At 47.3% G+C, this 20,471-nt stretch overlaps 2 protein-coding genes across 2 annotated transcripts in view; both read left to right on the top strand.

The window, feature by feature from the left end:
- Positions 1-315: 315 nt before the first annotated feature.
- On the top strand, positions 316-9,217 carry LOC311530743 (uncharacterized protein). Its single transcript, XM_084647602.1, has 4 exons — positions 316-437; positions 5,897-6,023; positions 6,942-7,055; positions 7,420-9,217. The coding sequence occupies exons 2-4, from the start codon at positions 5,897-5,899 to the stop codon at positions 9,204-9,206; spliced, it is 2,028 nt and encodes a 675-aa protein (XP_084503728.1). The 5' UTR covers positions 316-437; the 3' UTR covers positions 9,207-9,217.
- Positions 9,218-9,868: 651 nt separating this feature from the next.
- The window catches only part of LOC311530744 (uncharacterized protein), a 53,450-nt gene continuing 42,847 nt past the window's right edge, over positions 9,869-20,471 (top strand). Inside the window, exon 1 of the mRNA XM_084647609.1 lies at positions 9,869-10,002. The gene's annotated coding sequence lies outside the window, so the exon portion shown is untranslated. The remainder of the gene's footprint in view (positions 10,003-20,471) is intronic.

Genomic DNA, 20,471 nt, shown 5'->3' with positions numbered 1-20,471 from the left:
CAGCCCAGTGATGGGTTAATTAGACCCTACAAATAACCAGAGGACATAGCACTGACAACTCCATGATCCGAACTAGGGGACAAGACCTTGCAGCTCAGTCCAGGGCTTGCAGACAGTGAACATGCTGTGGAGAAAAGACACCAATGCGCTCCGTCGCGCTAGGACCCAGGAGGCGCAGGGCGGAGCGATCTCCGGGGTCACTCAGCCTGGCATCGGGAAGTGAATTGCAGTCGCTGCAGTGATTCTTTGTTGCGCTGCAAACCAGGTTCCTTGCAAGACCCCAGGACCTCGGCTGCAGGCGGGGGAGGTTTCCTATCGAGGGAAGAACATTCCCGCTGCTCCTCGAGAGACTCCCAGAGCAGAGACCTTGGCCTGTCCCCACCCCCTTACTGGGACCCAGAGTCCTGCTCCCAGGCAGTGCCCCACGTGGAGAGAAGGTGAGACCTGCCCCCCTCCCCAGGGAGAGACGCTCCTGGTTGCAGCCTGTCTGCTGGGGGATGTCCCAGGCTGCTCCCAGCTGGGCTGCCTGCGATTCCCTGCATTGGGCAGAGGAAAGCAGGCTGCCAGCTCCCGTGGTTTGCAGTGAGTGTGAGGGATGGGGGTGGGACAGCGACAGGTGGGGAGCCAGAGCGGGATGGGAGCCGGAAGGGGGCTGAAGAGGGGAAGGGGGTTCTGAGAGCCAGAGGGCATTGCGGGGGCAGGGATGTGTGAGGGGGCGGGATGGGGCCATCAGGATGTGGGGACGCTGAGGGAATCCACAGGAATCGAGGGGTAGGGGGAGGATTCTGGGGCTCAGGGGAACAGAGCTGTAATAGAGGGAAACTCTGAGTGGGGGGATAAAGGGAAGGAAATGCGGGATGTGGGGAGGCATGAGAGAAAGCAGAGACTGGCTGGGGAAGGGAGAGGGATGGTGAAAGATACAATGGCAGCTCCCCAAGCCCATGGGGTGGGGGAGGGGGCTGTCTCGCCCAGCAGCCAGTGGGGAATCTTTTTCTCTAGATATGATCAAACAAGCAGGAGAGTAAGTAGATGGACAGGGGATTTCCCCCTAAGAGCTCAGAATTTACAAGGCAAATACCCCCCCCCTGCCCCCAATTTAGTCTTTAATTTTTTAAGACAATGTCACTATTTGGGGGTCTGACTCCTGAATGTTAAATGTTTGGACCTGACAGGATTGAACGGAGTCCTTGCTCTGATTTCTGTGCAGGATTCTGGGTCAAACAAGAGTTACTGTTAGCAACAGCAGGCAAGGAGTCCAACTGTATTTATTTTGGTTTGGTTCAGGTTCAGTTCCATACACTATGTTCAGTTTCATTTCTGGTTCAAGCCACCCAAAAAAACAAAAATAAAACTTCAGTTACTGTTTTAAATCATATTTCAATCTTTGTGGAGGTTAATTCAGAAAAGAGAGCTGCAACTTAAAATGGAAACTTTTAATTTTGGCTCTTTATTTATTTTTTAACTTTAACTTTACATGAGTTTTCCTAGTGTTTTTGTGTTGTCAAAAGAACACAATTTTTTTATTCACAATTTGTTTGAGCAACCTAAAATAACATCTTTGCCTTGTAATATTGGACCTCTGCAGTGAAAGGATACATTTGAGACCTGGAAATTTTCTTTCAACATTCACTTGTGTTGCTGGAACTGCCTGTACAATTTTTGCTAGTTGATTTAGCTTGGGCATGACATTTTTCTGATGTTCCCAATAGTTTGCTCTGTTTTCTTTCTTATTGAGTTGTGGCTCATCTACAAATCAATCAAGAATTGTCCCAATCCTTTTTTGGGCTTTCCTCCATCCAGATATCCCTTCCTTTTTGGAGATTTCACAAACTTTCAGAAGAAGTTCTAATTCATCTTTCAATTTCAGACATGTCTGATATTGATTCTGTGACATCATTATTTCTTACTTCTGACTGAAGTAGTTCCATCTTCTTCCATGTTTTGGTGTAATGAAATTTTGCCTTGCCTTTGTCCTCTGCTGAGAGAGGGGATTGATATCTAGCATCAAGATATATGTACGGAAGAAATATATCTATCGGGGGGGGGGTAGGAGGAGGAAGATATCAAACAGTGCCTTGGGGGAGTTGGGAGTGGGCCGTGCAGCTGGCTTCAGTGGGGAAGGGGGTTTAGAGCATGAACCCTGCCTCAAGTGGGGCAACTGGAAGGAGGACCTGCCCCAGGGGTTGGGGAGGGTGGGAGGAAGCCTGTCTAAGAGGAGAATGTTGGGGAGCCATTACTTTTGCCCCTGGACTTGAAGAGTTATGAACTTCAGGGCCCAGGGAGAATCCCACCTCTTCTCTCCCCAGAGGAGCATCTCAGAGATGGTTCCTCTACCTCTGGGCCCCCCTTCGGCCTCCCATGGTGTGCAGGCAGCTCCCAAGCTTCTCCTCTCCCTCCCTGTGCTTGTGGGATGGCCCCCTTCTATTCTCATTTTTTTCTCACTATCCTGGGGCAGGCTATTCAGGGAGCCATCACCAGCCCATTGGCTAGCTAGTTTATTGTCTTAAAATTAAAATAATATCACTGAATAATTTTTTTATATTGAGCTTAAAAAATGAGGAATATTTATTTTAACCATCCTCCTCCCCCTTTTTTTTCAGTTCAGTCAGTAAATCAAAGTTATGAACATAAGAATGGCCATACTGGGTCAGACCAAAGGTCCATCTAGCCCAGTATCCTGTCTTCCAACAGTGGCCAATGCCAGGTGTCCCAGAGGGAATGCACAGAATAGGTAATCATCAAGTGATACATCCCCTGTCACCCATTCCCAGCTTCTGGCAAACAGAGGCTAGGGACACCATCCCTGCCCATCCTGGCTAATACCCATTGATGGACCTATCCTCCAACCTTTTGAGCAGGGGTGGACTAGGTGACCTCCTGAGGTCTCTTCCAACCCTAATCTTCTATGATGCCATTAATTTTCGGAACCTTTTCCAATTCCAATATATCTTTTTTTGAGATGCAGCGAACACATCTTCATGCAGTATTCAAGATGTGGGCATATCATGGATTTATATAGAGGCAGTATGATATTTTCAGTCTTATTTTCTTTCTTAATGATTCCTAACAAGTTTTTTGACTCCCGCTGCACATTGAGTGGATGTTTTCAGAGAACTATCCACAATGACTCCAAGATCTCTTTCTTGAGTGGTAACAGCTAATTTTATATGTATAGTTGGGATTATGTTTTCCAGTGTGCATTACTTTGGAATTCAATGTTGATAAATGTATCTGCCATTTTGTTGCCCAGTCACCCAGTTTTGAGAGATCCTTTTGTTGCTCTTTGCATTCTGCCTGGGACTTAATTATCTTGAGTAGTTTTTTATCATCTGCAAATTTTGCCACCTCACTGTTTACCCCTTTTTCCAGATCATTTATGAATATGTTGAATAGGACTGGTCCCAGTACAGACACTATTTACCTCTCTCCATTCTGAAAACTGACTGTTTATTCCTACCCTTTGTTTCCTATTTTTTAACCAGTTACCAATCCATGAGAGGACCTTCCCTCTTATCCCATGACAGCTTACTTTGCTTAAGACCCTTTGGTGAGGGACCCTTGTCAAAGGCTTTCTGCAAATCTTCGTACACTATATCCACTGGATCCCCCTTGTCCACATGCTTGTTGATCCCTTGAAAGAATTCTAGTAGATTGGTGAGGCATGATTTCCTTTTACAAAAACCATGTTGACGCTTCCCCAACAAATTATGTACATCTATGTGTCTGACAGTTTTGTTCTTAACTATAGTTTCAATCAGTTTGCCCAGTACTGAAGACAAGCCTACCGGCTTATAATTGCTGGGATCACCTCTGGAACCCTTTTTAAAAATTGGTGTCACATTAGCTATCATCCAGTCATTTGGTACAGAAGCTGATTTAAATGATAGGTTGCAGACTACAATGGGGGACTTTCTCATGTGTCTGGAACCAGCCCCTAAGGCAGACCCGGGCTCTGCTGGAGACTCCAGGTGAGGAGAGAGACATGGGGGAAAGTGCTGGGGACAGGCAGGAAAGTGACTCTATACAAATGGCGCATCCTCACCCTGTCAGGGTTCCTTCCCCACTCTGAACTCTAGGGTTCAGATGTGGGGACCTGTATGAAAACCTCCTAAGCTTACTTTTACCAGCTTAGGTTAAAACTTCCCCAAGGTACAAACTATTTTACCCTTTTGCCCCTGGACTTCCACTGCCACCACCAAACTTTATCTGGGTTCCTGAAAAAACGTAGTTTAGACATGTCTTTCCCCCCAAAATCCTCCCAACCCTTGCACCCCACTTCCTGGGGAAGGTTTGTTAAAAATCCTCACCAATTTGCATCGGTGACCACAGACCCAAACCCTTGGATCTTAGAACAATGAAAAAGCATTCAGTTTTCTTACAAGAAGACTTTTAATAGAAGTAAAAAGGAATCCTCTCTGTAAAATCAGGATGGTAGATACCTTACAGGGTAATTAGATTCAAAACATAGAGAATCCCTCTAGGCAAAACCTTAAGTTACAAAAAAGACACACAGACAGGAATATTCATTCTATTCAGCACAGCTATTTTCTCAGCCATTTAAAGAAATCATAATCTAACACATACCTAGCTAGATTACTTACTAAGTTCTAAGACCATTCCTGTTCTGTCCCCAACAAAAGCATCACACAGACAGACACAGACCCTTTGTTTTTCTCCCTCCTCCCAGCTTTTGAAAGTATCTTGTCTCCTCATTGGTCATTTTGGTCAGGTGCCAGAGAGGTTACCTTTAGCTTCTTAACCCTTTCATAGAGTCATAGAATCATAGAATAACAGAGTTGGAAGGGACCTCTGGAGGCCATCTAGTCCAACCCCCTGCCCAGAGCAGGACCAATCCCAACTAAATCATCCCAGCCAGGGCTTTGTCAAGCCTGACCTTAAAAACTTCTAAGGAAGGGGATTCCACCACCTCCCTAGGTAACGCATTCCGGTGTTTCACCACCCTCCTAGTGAAAAAGTTTTTCCTAATATCCAACCTAAACCTCCCCCACTGCAACTTGAGACCATTATTCCTCGTCCTGTCATCTGCTATCACTGAGAATAGTCTAAATCCATCCTCTTTGGATCCACCTTTCAGGTAGTTAAAAGCAGCTATCAAATCCCCCCTCATTCTTCTCTTCCGTAGACTAAACAATCCCAGTTCCCTCAGCCTCTCCTCATAACTCATGTGTTCCAGTCCCCTAATCATTTTTGTTGCCCTTCGCTGGACTCTCTTCAATTTCTCCACATCCTTCTTGTAGTGTGGGGCCCAAAACTGGACACAGTACTCCAGATGAGGCCTCACCAATGTCGAATAGAGGGGAACGATCACGTCCCTCGATCTGCTGGCAATGCCCCTACTTATACACCTCAAAATGCCACTGGCCTTCTTGGCAACAAGGGCACACTGATTCATATCCAGCTTCTCGTCCACTGTCACCCCTAGGTCCTTCTCTGCAGAACTGCTGCCTAGCCATTCAGTCCCTAGTCTGTAGCGGTGCATTGGATTCTTCCATCCTAAGTGCAGGACTCTGCACTTGTCCTTGTTGAACCTCATCAGATTTCTTTTGGCCCAATCCTCCAATTTGTCTAGGTCCCTCTGTATCCTATCCCTACCATCCAGCGTATCTATCACTCCTCCAAGTTTAGTGTCATCTGCAAACTTGCTGAGGGTGCAATCCACACCATCGCCCTGCCTTCTTCCATCTGCTGGGAGAGACAAAGAACTCTCATCTTCTCTCTGTTCCCTGAGGCTTCCTGGCCACTTTGAGCAGAGTGGGGTGGGATTCTGCTCCTCTGCCCCTCCCAGAGCTGTCCTATTTTTATGCTTCTCCCCCTATGAATAGTGGGATTGTGGCTGAGGCAGCAGGCCCTAAGTGGTAAGCTCCTTTTATTTCAGATGCTGGTGACTTTTGAGGAGGTGGCTGTGTATTTCACCAAAGGGCAGGGGGCTCTGTTGGACCCCAGTCAGAGAGCCCTCTACAGGGATGTCATGCAGGAGAATTATGAGACTGTGACCTCACTGGGTAAGGATTCGTGTTTGTTGTTTGAAGCCATGGGGTCTGCATTTCTGAATCTCATCTGGGTCTTCTCAGGTCAGCTAGATTAGAGGGGAATGGGTCACATAGTCCACAGCTCCAGTGTAAGAGAGCCATTGACCTCCATACCCTCTCTAACAGGATAGGGGAGTCATGAACTTAATGGACATGCTAATTCACACCCATCCCTCCAGCTCTCACAGGTGCAGAAGCAGTGTATTATCCTGTCTGAGCAGTTCTCAAACTTCACTGCACCGTGGCCCTTCTGACAACAAACATTACTACACGACCCTGGGAAGGGGAAACAAAGCCTCAGACTGAGAACGAAGCCCACCTTCAGCCCGAGGCTCAGGCTTTAGCACAGATGAGGCGGGAGCTCGTGTTTTGGCCTCATCCCCGGACTGGGGGGGACTCAGGCTTTGGCTTCAGCCCCAGGCCCTAGCAAGTCTAACGCCAGCCCTGGAGACCCCATTAAAATGGGGTTGCGACCCACTTTGGGATCCTGACCCACAATTTGAGAACCACTGTCCTCTCTGCATTAATTCTCACTCAAACGGAATCTCTGTGCACCTCCCTTCCTGGGACTAGCTCCATCTGTGCGGAGGGCTCTGAGTTCTGGAGGTTTAGACATAGCAGGGGTTTAACACCAGAGCTGTGTGTGTGCCTCAGCAAGTCCCCCAGAGCCCACAGATCCTGAGAACTCCTAGTGAGGGTGTGACAACTCCCCCACCCCTTCAGATATTGGGCTCTCCAAAGGGGGTTCAATGACTATGGTCCCATCAGTTCAGATCCCACTACCCCCTAGGAAATTATGGGGTCAGGTTAAACTCAAGATGTGCCTTTGTGACAAATACTCCACCGATCCTCAGTGCACTCTGATCATGGCTGATTTCACCCCCTGAGCAGGATTTCCCAGTCCCAAACCTGACCTGATCGCCCGGCTGGAAGCAGGGGAAGAGCCGTGGGTCCTGGATTTCCAGGCCTCAGAGGAAAGGAAGCTCCCAAGAGGTACCCACACAGGTGAGGAGTCAGTGACAGGGACACAGAAAGTATCTGGCAAATGAAAAAGCTGAAAATCCCCAAAATGTGGCCTGAGGGCCCTCAGTTCTGCCTCATCTCACCCAGGTCAGTCTCTGGTCAGCAGGTGTCATGTCATCATGGTAGATATCACTCATGGCTTCCCACCCACCCTGTTAGCTGTCGGAGTTTTCTCCCCAACTTCACTTCCTTGTGAGTGTTTGGATGGGATGTGGAGGCAAAATCCAATTTCTCAGTCTCCCCAACAGTTACTGTGTTGTGTTTTCCCTTTTTGCTGTTCCCCTTTCTGTCCTTTCTACCAGTCCAAGCAATGACTCCTGCCTGGGTTCTCTCTCTCCCCCAGCAGGTGACGAGACAAAGAGAGAGAACGAGGAGGGGAATCCACAGCAGAAATGTCCTGAGCAAGTGGAACTGCAGGGGACATTTTTGAGAAGAGCTGAAGAGAACTTTTCCCAGTGCTTGGAACAGAGAAGAGCCTGCAGTAATTGGCGCAGGTCAGAGAGGAAGCTGGGAAACTGCCAAAGGAAGAAAGTGGATGAATCAATTGAATGTGGGGGTGCAGGCAAGGATCCCAAGGAAATCACAGCCCAGCAGACAAATCACAAGGAAAAGAAACCCTATAAATGCTTGGAATGTGGGAAAAGTTTCAGTCGGCGCTCTGGCCTTATTAACCATGGGAGAATCCACACGGGAGAGAGACCGTATAAATGCTTGGACTGTGGGAAAAGCTTCAGTCAGCGCTCAGGCCTTATTAACCACAGGAGAATCCACACAGGAGAGAGACCCTATAAATGCTTGGACTGTGGGAAAAGCTTTAGTCAGCACTCAGGCCTTATTAACCATAGTAAAATCCACACTGGAGAGAGACCCTATAAATGCTTGGACTGTGGGAAAAGCTTTGATCGGAGCTCAAATCTTACTACCCATCGGAGAGTGCACACAGGAGAGAGACCGTATAAATGCCTTGAGTGTGGGAAAAGTTTCAGTCAGCTCTCAGGCCTTATTAGCCATGGAAGAAACCACACGGGGGAGAGACCATATAAATGCCTTGAGTGTGGGAAAAGTTTTGGTGTACCATCTTCGCTTATTATACATCAGAGGACCCACACGGGAGAGAAACCCTATAAATGCTTGGACTGTGGGAAAAGCTTCAGTCAGCGCTCACGCCTTATTAGCCATGAGATAATCCACACGGGAGAGGGACCATATAAATGCCTTGAGTGTGGAAAAAGTTTCAGTGCACCATCAGTCCTTATTATACATCAGAGGACCCACACGGGAGAGAAACCCTATAAATGCTTGGACTGTGGGAAAAGCTTCAGTCAGCGCTCAGTCCTTATTACTCATAGGAGAATCCATACGGGAGAGGGACCATATAAATGTCTTGAGTGCGGGAAAAGTTTCAGTGTACCATCAGCCCTTCTCATACATCAGAGAACCCACACGGGAGAGAAACCCTATAAATGCTTGGTCTGTGGGAAAAGCTTCAGTCGGCGCTCACATCTCATTAGCCATGGGAGAATGCACACAGGAGAGGGACCATATAAATGCTTGGACTGTGGGAAAAGCTTCAGTCAGCGCTCAGTCCTTATTAACCATAGGAGAATACACACAAGAGACGGACCATATAAATGTCTCGAGTGTGGGAAAAGTTTCAGTGTACCCTCAGCCCTTCTTATACACCAGAGAACCCACACGGGAGAGAAACCCTATAAATGCCTTGAGTGTGGGAAGAGCTTCAGTCAGCGCTCAGGCCTTATTAGCCATGGAAGAATCCACACAGAGGAGAGACCCTATAAATGCTTGGACTGTGGAAAAAGCTTCAAACGGAGCTCAAATCTTATTACTCATCGGAGACTGCACACAGGAGAGAGACCCTATAAATGCTTAGACTGTGGAAAAAGCTTCAGTCAACGCTCAGGCCTTATTAGCCATGGGAGAATCCATACAGGAGAGAGACCCTATAAATGCTTGGACTGTGGGAAAAGCTTCAGTCAGCGCTCAGTCCTTATTAACCATTTGAGAACTCACACAGGAGAGAGACCCTATAAATGCTTGGACTGTGGGAAAAGCTTCAATCGGCGCTCAAATCTTATTACCCATCGGAGACTGCACACAGGAGAGAGACTGTAAAAATACCTTGAGTGTGGGAAAAGCTTCAGTGAGAGCTCAAAACATCAGGAGAGAAATCATATAAGTCCCTCCACTGTGGGGTAAGTGTCATTCAAAGATCAAACCTTGCTTCATATCAGATAATACACACAAGAGAGAAACCCCGTAAGTGCTTGGATGATGGGAAAAGCTTCACTAACTGCAGGAAAAAATTCAGTCTGAGCTCACACACTATTCCACATTCAGTAATTCACATAAGAAAGACCTTGAATGTGATGGAAGCTTCATTTGATGCTCACATCAGAGACTTCTCCACATAGGAGAGAAATTCTCTCACTGCCCTGACTAGGGCTGGCCTTAGTAAAAACTCCATTTCCCAATTCCCACACATCTCAGTGGCATTTGATTCCCAGGTATCCAGCTGCACATCTCTGGGGGCAGGTTCCAGCAGCAGCTGACCCTGAGCTGATCAGGGACGCTCTGGCTTTGCCTTGTCTAAGCAAACCCCAGGCAGAGGAGAAGTCCCAATCAGCCCCTGCTCCCTGCTGCAGCCCTGGCTACTGAACTGATGGGCCTTCATGCCTCCTGGTAACCTGCTGGGGGAAGGGAGAGAGAAACTCCTCCAGAAGATCCCTCTGCCTGGATGAAGTTCCCCCATGTCTCTTCACTTCCCAGATGTGATGCTCCTTCCATGGAGATGAGAGGAGGGGTATTTGGGCCAGGCCCCACGTTCTCTCTGGACACCTGTCCCCACTCCCCATTTTCCAGCAGTCCCTGGGCTGGATTTCCCCACTTATCTGGAGCTGGTCCCTGCAGGGTGAGTGTCCCTGGGGGTTGGCAACTCTTCCCCTCCCTAAATCCCCTAAGGTGCTGGGATCTGGGGAATCAAATGTGAAGGTACCAGGAGGGATGGATTTTGGGGAGGAAACTGGGGGATTGTGTGGTTGGGTCTGGTGGATGTGGGATGCAGAGGATGCTGGGGAAATCAAATGTTAGGGATCATGGGATAAGAGAGGAGAGTAAAGGGAAGAGAGCTGCTGCCTCTTATCACTCATCCCTCTGTCCCTTTTCCCTGCCCTCTCTGCATTCAGAAAGCACCACTGAGAGGACTGATTTCCACAGGGTCCTTTGTGGGATGCCTAAAGGCCTAGGGATCCTGTTACCCCAAAATTTGGACCCAAGGCGCCCTAATAATGGCCTCCCTATAACTGCAAATCAGTTGTGAATTTGGCCCGTCTCAATGGGTGGCCTGCCCTAGAGGAATTGCCTGCGTTTTATCAGGGAGTGAACCTCTAACCCTCAGCCAACTCCTCAGAACAAATTAGTTCTGTTAACTCATGGGAGGATATGTATACAGCCCTCCACACAAAGGATTGACACTCAAGCAGTAATTGAATAAAATTAAACACTGAACATCCCCCACACTCTCTCCCAAACTCCATTTACAAACCTCCACTCAAACGCCAATGTTTTCAGCTCTGTTGGCTGACACCTGTGCTGTTGCTCACACTACAGTTCTGCAGAGGAGGCTGCCCAGAGTACTGTGGTAGGGAAGCATTGTCCAGTGCAACATTTCCGAGCTGTTGTTGAATTCTCTGTGTAATGTTACAAGCTGAGGCCTGACTGAATTTGCTGCTTGGCTGTTACTGAGGAGGCTCTGGTGAATTGAGGATGCTGAGTAACATCAGCTTAAGTTAATGGAGTTCATGGAGTTAAAAGGGTGCAGAGGGGGGCAAATCAGGGGTGGGATGGTCAGAGTCTCTGCAGGGTGAAACTGCACAGGAGGGACAAACAGCTGGAGGCAGAGGGAAGAGAGGGGCCGAGAGGCAAAATCAGGGATGGGGTAGCAACCAGATTAGCAATGGGATACAGGTGCTGTCAGACATGGGCAGAGATGAAAAACCCTGGAGTAGGGAGGGGCAGAGGAGATAAAAGTTACTCCAGATGGGCTGAGCTATTACAAAAATAGACTGTTAGAAGCAGAGGGGCTCCCCCCCGCAACCTTTCAGGGCCATGCTGCTCAGCACCCACTTCCCAGGGCTGTTTTCTTAATGGCTCAGTGTATCCCAGTGCCTAGACATGGCAGCTCTTCCCTGTCTGATATGATGTATTGAACTGCTAAAGGAGACTTGATTCCATGAAATAGTCTACACCCCCTCTCCAAAAAATATAATCATCAGACTTGTTTTTAGTGTTTAAATGAATCCCATATTAGTTTATATGCGAGCATAAAGCCTCATAGCAGTTCACAAATTCATCTTAGCTGCTGTTCTGATTGTCATCTATAAATGTAGTTTTTTGCCTTTCAATTATCTACTTTTTTAAATGTTATTTTTATTACTCATAGCTTTTCATCATTTACCTTTGGTAACATTGTGAGATGGTTGTCATTGGGCATGTTTGTAATAGCAAATATAGTAGAGAGAGCCTGTGGCACTGGGCCTGGTGCAAGATCTGAGGCCTGAACCAGAGGCAGTGAACCAAAGTAGGCCATGTATCAAAGCAGATGCTCACGAGTTCGCTGCCCAGTACATTAACTTGACAAAGTTGTGGCTAGTGTACTAGGCACTAGAGATTTACGTAAATATATCCCAGCTAGTACAGATGGGTTAGTTTGACAAACAATGGATAGGGATGTTTTGTTCAAGATATAAGAAAAAAGGTGAGGTAAACATCTCATGAACCACATAAGGTGGTACATAAATTGTTTATCCCAGATTATGTGTCTTAGTCTATAAATGTTGGGGTACCTCACTGTAAGCCTTTGTCCGGCCTAGGGGGCAGCAGAAAGTCCTGCTGCTGACTGGCCTGGTCCAGTGTATTGGGCATACATGTGATCGTGTACCTGTAGAATCTGTGGGGCGCTCGTGTGACACTGAGTGAGAAAGGGTTCGTCAGCTAGCAGGCTACATGACCCAAATCCAACTTTTAGAGACATATTAAAAAGTATGTATATGGTCCTTAGGGCCATTCCATGTTAGATAAACTAGAGTTTTGAAATGTAGACTTCTATTGTTAGAGAATGAGAAGAAGATAGTGATTGTATTTGTCTGTGTTCACCTATATCTTGATAGAGGTTAACAATGTAACCTGTCTGTCGCTATGTTCTATTGATTCAGAGATCAAAAGGGAATTTTAACATTTTGATAAAGCTTGGGTGTAACAATATCGTTATCTATATTTCTCTTTGAAATGTGTAGTAATCTGTCTATGAACTGCTTAATGGATAATTAATTACCTTATGCTGATGAATGCAACTAGTTACCTGTGTATACATAGAAAATAGGAGATTTTACTTCAAAGCCACAATGCTTCACCCAAGGAATACCTGCTGCCAGAGAACTGTAAAAGGAACTCTTGGGCCCTGATCCTGTTATCTCAGATCTGCTTAAGCTTTGTCAGGGGAAGTTTGACTCGCAAGCCTGAGGTATCCAGCTCCAGTCTGGATCATCCTGACATTGGACTATAACCTATGGAACTAATTCTGAAAATAACTTTTTGCAACTCTAAAGCTTACCATCTCTACTATGAAACTGACTTTAGAACTCTATTCATATCTGCATATATAGTGATCTTTTAACCTATACACTCTTTTTTTTTTTAATAAATTTTAGTTTAGATAATAAGAATTGGCTGTAAGTGTGTATTTGGGTAAGATCTGAAATATTCATTATCCTGGTGGGTGATGTGTCCAATCCTTTGAGATTGGTAGAACTTTTTATATGATGAACAAGATTTTCAGTAATCCTCATCGTGTTTAACTTGGGTGTCTGGGTAGGAGCCCAAGGCTGGGTTGCTTTAAGGGAACTGTATTTCTGGGTAACCAGTAAGGTATTGTAGAAGTTGTTTTGTTGTTGGCTTGGTGACTCTAGGTATTAGAATAACCACCTGTTTGGGGGATTGTCTACTCCAATCTTTGCAGTTTGCCGTGATTAAGCAATCTCAGTGTCGACCCCTGAGACTCTGGGGACAGCGTCGTTGCCAAGAAACCTGGCTGAGCACCTTTGCCACTGAACCGAGTCTATGGTCTCTCTGGGTAGTACCATCGAGGTCTGCTGGGTCAGTTACCTCTGTAGAGCTGGAGAGAACACACCCACAAGCCAAATGACAACAGCAAATAATCATTGAAAATATGTTGCTAGTAATTTCAGCAATCACATCTCAGTTTACAGCACTTCCTGGTTTGCACTGTAACATTCATTTTCAGTTCTAATTTTTTTATATTTATACAAGTTCATTCTTTGAGTTTATCTGACATCAAGGATGACAGATCACCTGTAATGGTGTCAAAACTTTGCATGTTTCGTTTAAACCACCAATGGGGATTGCCTTGTTATTTTGCCTCTTGATCCCGCACACTAGTGCTGTTTCACACATTGCTACTTGTGAATAGAACTTGATTCCCAAATCATAGAATATCAGGGTTGGAAGGGACCCCTGAAGGTCATCTAGTCCAACCCCCTGCTCGAAGCAGGACCAATTCCCAGTTAAATCATCCCAGCCAGGGCTTTGTCAAGCCTGACCTTAAAAACCTCTAAGGAAGGAGATTCTACCACCTCCCTAGGTAACGCATTCCAGTGTTTCACCACCCTCTTAGTGAAAAAGTTTTTCCTAATATCCAATCTAAACCTCCCCCACTGCAACTTGAGACCATTACTCCTCGTTCTGTCATCTGCTACAGTCTAGAGCCATCCTCTTTGGAACCCCCTTTCAGGTAGTTGAAAGCAGCTATCAAATCCCCCCTCATTCTTCTCTTCTGCAGGCTTAACAATCCCAGCTCCCTCAGCCTCTCCTCATAAGTCATGTGTTCTAGACCCCTAATCATTTTTGTTGCCCTTCGCTGGACTCTCTCCAATTTATCCACATCCTTCTTGTAGTGTGGGGCCCAAAACTGGACACAGTACTCCAGATGAGGCCTCACCAATGTCGAATAGAGGGGAACGATCACGTCCCTCGATCTGCTCGCTATGCCCCTACTTATACATCCCAAAATGCCATTGGCCTTCTTGGCAACAAGGGCACACTGCTGACTCATATCCAGCTTCTCATCCACTGTCACCCCTAGGTCCTTTTCCGCAGAACTGCTGCCTAGCCATTCGGTCCCTAGTCTGTAGCGGTGCATTGGATTCTTCCATCCTAAGTGCAGGACCCTGCACTTATCCTTATTGAACCTCATCAGATTTCTTTTGGCCCAATCCTCCAATTTGTCTAGGTCCTTCTGTATCCTATTCCTCCCCTCCAGCGTATCTACCACTCCTCCCAGTTTAGTATCATCCGCAAATTTGCTGAGAGTGCAATCCACACCATCCTCCAGATCATTTATGAAGATATTGAACAAAACCGGCCCCAGGACTGACCCTTGGGGCACTCCACTTGATACCGGCTGCCAACTAGACATGGAGCCATTGATCACTACCTGTTGAGCCCGACAATCTAGCCAGCTTTCTACCCACCTTATAGTGCATTCATCCAGCCCATACTTCCTTAACTTGCTGACAAGAATACTGTGGGAGACCGTGTCAAAAGCTTTGCTAAAGTCAAGAAACAATACATCCACTGCTTTCCCTTCATCCACAGAACCAGTAATCTCATCATAAAAGGCAATTAGATTAGTCAGGCATGACCTTCCCTTGATGAATCCATGCTGGCTGTTCCTGATCACTTTCCTCTCATGCAAGTTCTTCAGGATTGATTCTTTGAGGACCTGCTCCATGATTTTTCCAGGGACTGAGGTGAGGCTGACTGGCCTGTAGTTCCCTGGATCCTCCTTCTTCCCATTTTTAAAGATTGGCACTACATTAGCCTTTTTCCAGTCATTCGGGACTTCCCCCGTTCGCCACGAGTTTTCAAAGATAATGGCCAATGGCTCTGCAATCACAGCCGCCAATTCCTTCAGCACTCTCGGATGCAACTCGTCCGGCCCCATGGACTTGTGCACGTCCAGCGTTTCTAAATAGTCCCTAACCACCTCTATCTCCACAGAGGGCTGGCCATCTCTTCCCCATTTTGTGATGCCCAGCGCAGCAGTCTGGGAGCTGACCTTGTTAGTGAAAACAGAGGCAAAAAAAGCATTCACCTAGGCCAGATTTTTAAAGGCCGAATGTACTTAGATGGTTTTAAAAATCCCACTAGTCACCTAAATACCTTTAAAAATCTTGCCCTAAGGGCACTGGACTATACTGTAGGAAATCTTTCTCAAAGGCAAATGTCTACTGAAAGTTTTGCTACATAGATATACAGCCCCCAAGATAGATTAACATCCACAGTTATGAAATTTAAAAACCAAACAACCCCCCCACCGCCCCACCAACTACTAAATACATTATGTGTTCTTGTTTGCGCTTTTTTGTTCCTGGGCCTTTAGAGGGCACTACTTTCATACTTCTGCTGTTATCTCTGCCAAAGAATCCATCTACCTAAAATGGTTGTACATGTCAATACAGTTTTGGACTCCAGTAACATGTGCCAAACCCTTTCTAACTGAAAATGGGTTAAAAATTCTTAATCTCCCCATCCTGCAAACACTGAAGTACACACTTAACTCTTCTATTGCTTCATTGGTTGCACATATAAATGAAGTTTTTTCAACTGGATTGTTTATACTTCTAATTGCATATTTTAATTCCATAGCCTTTTATGTGTACTATTTATTTTATTATGACACACTTCAGTGATATTCTTCATTCTGTTTACTTATGTAGTAAAAACACACATTTTATCAGCATTGAGGACCCAGACTATAAAGCTGACTCAGATGTTAAATGCACCATTATTGTTCGTGTCTTGAGAACTTTGATACTCCCTGTGTGGCTAACACAGAGAGTTATTTGCATCTGACTGGCTGCAGCCCCCCATTTTTGTGCGTGTCATGTAAAGCCACTTAAAGTATTTTAAACTAAAGGAATTAACAGACTCCCCCATTTCCCTTATACCCTTTCCCTTTATTTACTAAGGACTTCTCTACATGGTGTGACAATAAAAGCGTGAAGCTAAGAAACTTAAGTTACAGTGCTTTAAACCCTCATGTGGACATGCTGATAGGATCATGCATAAGTAGTGGCTTTAGTTTTGACAATTGGAGTCAGAGCAATCAGAAGATTTCAGGAACCCTTCCCCAAAACACTAGCAACCATCAAGCCTTTGACCTGTCTTGACCATTTAAAAAGTTTTATATAGTCCAGGTGTAACACACATTTATTTATTATTCCTGAATGTTGCTCTGGATAGAAAAACCTTTGCAATATTTCACAGGTATCAATTTTGGCCTGGCAAAATATAAATAAATGGTTCAAGGTTAAAATTTAAGGCGACCTCGCTCCTTCTTTCTGCCCTGCTCTGATCAGAACGTCTTTCATGAGCAGGAGAATGAAGGCCTGGTAGTGTCATGGTAGAGCCTATTGTGCACAGAGCGTGTGTTGGCCTAGAGGTCCAGTGATCCACTCTATAAACAATGTATAGATAGTGATGGCACTCATGTCCCATTAGAATTAACCAGGTGATCCACATTTTTGGTGCTTTAACTCTAAAGATTCTTCTTTGATCTCAGCTTCTACCTGCTTGCTAACCACATGAGATATAAATCTTATCTGTTACTAGCTATGTGCTCACAGGAAAATTTTACTCACAAACACAGCACCAGGCCCCATCACTGTGAATTGGGCTGTGAAATGTACCAGGACTGACAGAAGGAAAATAAACACAGACTCCCCTAGTAACATTATAGTTCAGACCTTTTTTCCAGACAGCCACTGCTGCTCCAGCTCTCTCTGTGTTCCTAGCTTGTAGCAACTTAAATCTTCTCAGCACTATGGAAACACCAATCAGTTCCTGAGAGACTGTGAATGTCAATGGGAGCCAGGCACCTTCCTGCCAGATTCATAGGTTTGTAAGGCTGCCCCTTCATCCTCCCAATCTCCCTATAGGGTGTGGAGGTGTTAATCACCTTTTTCTGAGGGGCAGAAGTGGAGGTTAATCCCAGGGGAAAGAGACTGAAAGTCTCACTGTGGATCTCAAATCACTGGGCTCTGTGATGGTGCAGCACAGTGGGGTGGGGGAGGCAGGGCCATCCCTAGGGGTGTGTGGGGCCTGGGACATAGATGCTTAATTTCTATCTGCTGGGGCTCCCACTCCACCCCTTCCCCCAAGGACCCACCCCCACACCGCCTCTTCCTGCCCTCACTCTGCCCTTCCCCCTTGATCCTCTCCCCTCCACCCCAGTGCCACCGCGAAACAGCTGATCGGCAGTAAGTGCTGGGAGGGAGGGGGAGGTTGGTAGGGCGGCTCCTCCTCACGCTTTCCTGCCTCACCTCACCACCCACCTCCTCACAAAGAGCAGGGCCTGGGGCAGTCACCCCAATTAACTGTACCCTAGGGATGGCTCTGCGGGGAGGTGAAATCCACCCCACATCCCAGGGCAAGGGCATGGGCTTCCAGCCCACCCCCTTGATTGGCAGTCACTGCTAGCAGGGCCACTGGGTGGAAGTGCTGGATGCAGTCCCTCTGCATCACTTGCTCACTGGAGATTCCTGCCATGGTGCCCAGGGAAGTGGCTGCACTGCATGGTCATGCTGTACATCCCTCCTCCATGCTCTCATAGGGGTATTTTATTTGCTGTGGGTGGGTTTCACCCAGAGAGAGGGAGAGGCAGTGGGAACTAGCTGTCAGGGGATCCCAGCTCCTTAACCCTGTATCCAGGGAAATACCATGCTACTTCCTGAAGGTAACACACAGAGACATGAAGACAATGTAAATACAGTTCGGAAGGGGAGAACTTCAGCTACCACAAGAATAAGATAGAATTCACAGTGTTGCCAACTCATGATTTTTGTCATGAGTCTCATGTTACTTATTGTTTTCCTTAAAGCCCCAGCTCCTGGAGTCAAGTGGATATGTGACAATTTCAGCCTTCAGTCTTAAAGAAAAAGTATGTTTCTAGCCCTTGTGGCTGTGGAGAACGCTTCAAAATATGACCCCAGTGCACCCTAAAGCGCAAAAAGTGGAAGGCAAATAAAGAGAACTCCAAAGCTGTTATTTTTACATAACCTCATGATTTTTGAACTTTTGGGGTTGGCAGTACTGGAGAAACTTCTCAGCAGTTCCAGGATCCTTGCTTCTGCCTGCTTTAGAGTTACAGTCACTGAGCTATATTGTCTGGGCTTGTGTTGTTCTGTCCCCTTGCCCCACCACAGCCATCCTTTGGGGGCGAGGGGGACACATAGGCTCTAGCTGCAGGCTGGGAAGCAGCATCGGTCCAGGCACAGCCGGGGAGATGCTGAAGAAGTGTCACTCCAGGTTGATTCTTTTCCCGAGTGGCTGCTGTTGTGCCCAATCTGGCAGTGCTCTGGATGCCTGCCCCTCCCTTGAACCGTCTGCCCCCCCCCAGGCTCTGGCTGTCCCATTGCTCATTCTGCTACCCCAGGCTGAGTGGATGTGCTCCTTCAGGGATGGTTGCAGGGTTGGTGTGATCCCCGCCCCACTGGACTCTGGGAAGGGCCATGTCCCAGGCTGTGAGTTCCAGGCATGGGGGAGGGAAGCAGAGGAGCTGCCCCTAGGTGCCACAGACAGTGGCACTGGCCTGGGTTCCCCCTTTCCTCCACCTACCCCTCTTCTTGAACTGCCCCCCTTGTCCTGCCCAGCTGTTAGAGAGGAGCCTGCCTCATTCATCTCTGTGGGTGCTTCACTCCCTGGATCTCAGTGCCAGTGACCAGATCTCAGAAAACATTTAGGCACCTAACACCATAGAAGCAAGGAGCCTAAATACCTTTGAGGATCTGGGCCTATGTATCTGTTCACTTATTCTCACCTCGCACCGTCTCAGCATTATGCCCCTGTAGCATGCACCAAGCATGCCTATTCTAAACTCTTCTTCACCTCAGTATGAGCTCAACATGCACTGAGCATGCTAGTCCCTTCCCAGTCCCTGACACAGAATACGGGTCTGTCATGCTTTAGTGCAGTGAGCCCAGCCCAGCAGAGAGCTCCCTGCTCTCCACTGCTTTCTTCAGCTAATGCTTAGGCCAGGTCTACACTACAGAGCTATATCAATATAACAACATCGCTCGTAAGTGTGAAAAATCCACACCCCCATGAGCAATGTAGTTATGCCAACCTAATCCCCCGTGTAGACAGCGCTGCATGGATGAGAGAGCTTCTTGCCTTTTCGGTAAGTGGATTAACTATGCTGATGGGAGAAGCTTTCCCATCAGCACAGTAGTGTCTTCACTAAGGAGTTTCAGCAGCACAGCTGTAGTGCTGTACATGAAGATAACTCAAGCCCCTAGTGTCTTCCTTGGTTGGCTTTTTCTAGTACTGAGGTGAGGGGAGTCTGGGGAGTGGCTCCCGCCCTGGAGCCCAAAGAAGCAATTCTCCTGTGGCGGGAGAGGAGCACTGACAGGAGATGCTGCTGCAGTTACAGCTAGTTACAGGGGCAGCTTCTTTGAACTGGACTCAGAAGGGTTGCAGCCACTGAATCACACTGTGCATTGAAACATTCTGGCAGTGGTGTGGTCTGAATTAGACACCTTGCTGCAAATTGTCCCTGACTTTCCCTGGCAGCTGGAGGGTGTTTGCAGAGAGGATTTGCTCTCTCTCTGTCCTCCCATTGACACCATGGGATCTATGCATGATGCTCCCCCTTAATGCTGGGAAAGGCAAGTCCTGTATGCAACCACCCCCTCCTCACCACACCACAACCAGCAGAGGTGAAAGTAAGCGGTACGGTAAGGCATACTGGCAAGAGCTGGTACACAGCTGACTGTACTGGCAGGACCCTGGGCTCCCAGCAGTGGCCGGAGCCCCTGGCCCTTTAGATCGCTGCCAGAGCCCCACAGCTGGAGCCCCGCTGCTGCAGCCCTGGGGTAGCAGCGGCAGACAGAGCCCCTGACCCTTTAAATTGCCACCAGAGCCCCGATGTGGGAGCCCCAGGGCTCTGGCAGCAATTTAAAAGGCCTGTGGCCCTGGCTGCTGCCACAGCTACAGCTACCATGGGGCTCTGGTGGTGATTTAAAGGGCCCAGGCTCCCAGCTCCCTGGGCCTTTTAAATCGCTGCCCGAGCCCAGGGTAGCAGCGTGACTGAAAGGGCCCACAGATTCAAAGGCCCTACCCCTTCCTCTTGAGGCTTGCCTTCTGGTTGAGGCCTACCCCCACTTGCTCAGGACTGCAGCCCTTCGTACGGGTAAGTCACCTGAGTTACTTTCACCCCTGACAACCAGTCTCAGAGCCTGGGGTGCATGGACTTGGGCTGCGGGTCTGGAAATAGCAGTGTAGTCATAGGGCTCCTAGAAAAAG

This window comes from Lepidochelys olivacea (genome assembly GCF_965140295.1).
Source record: "Lepidochelys olivacea isolate rLepOli2 genome assembly, chromosome: 14".
NCBI lineage: Eukaryota > Metazoa > Chordata > Testudines > Cheloniidae > Lepidochelys > Lepidochelys olivacea.
This window is presented reverse-complemented; position numbering and strand designations above follow the sequence as displayed.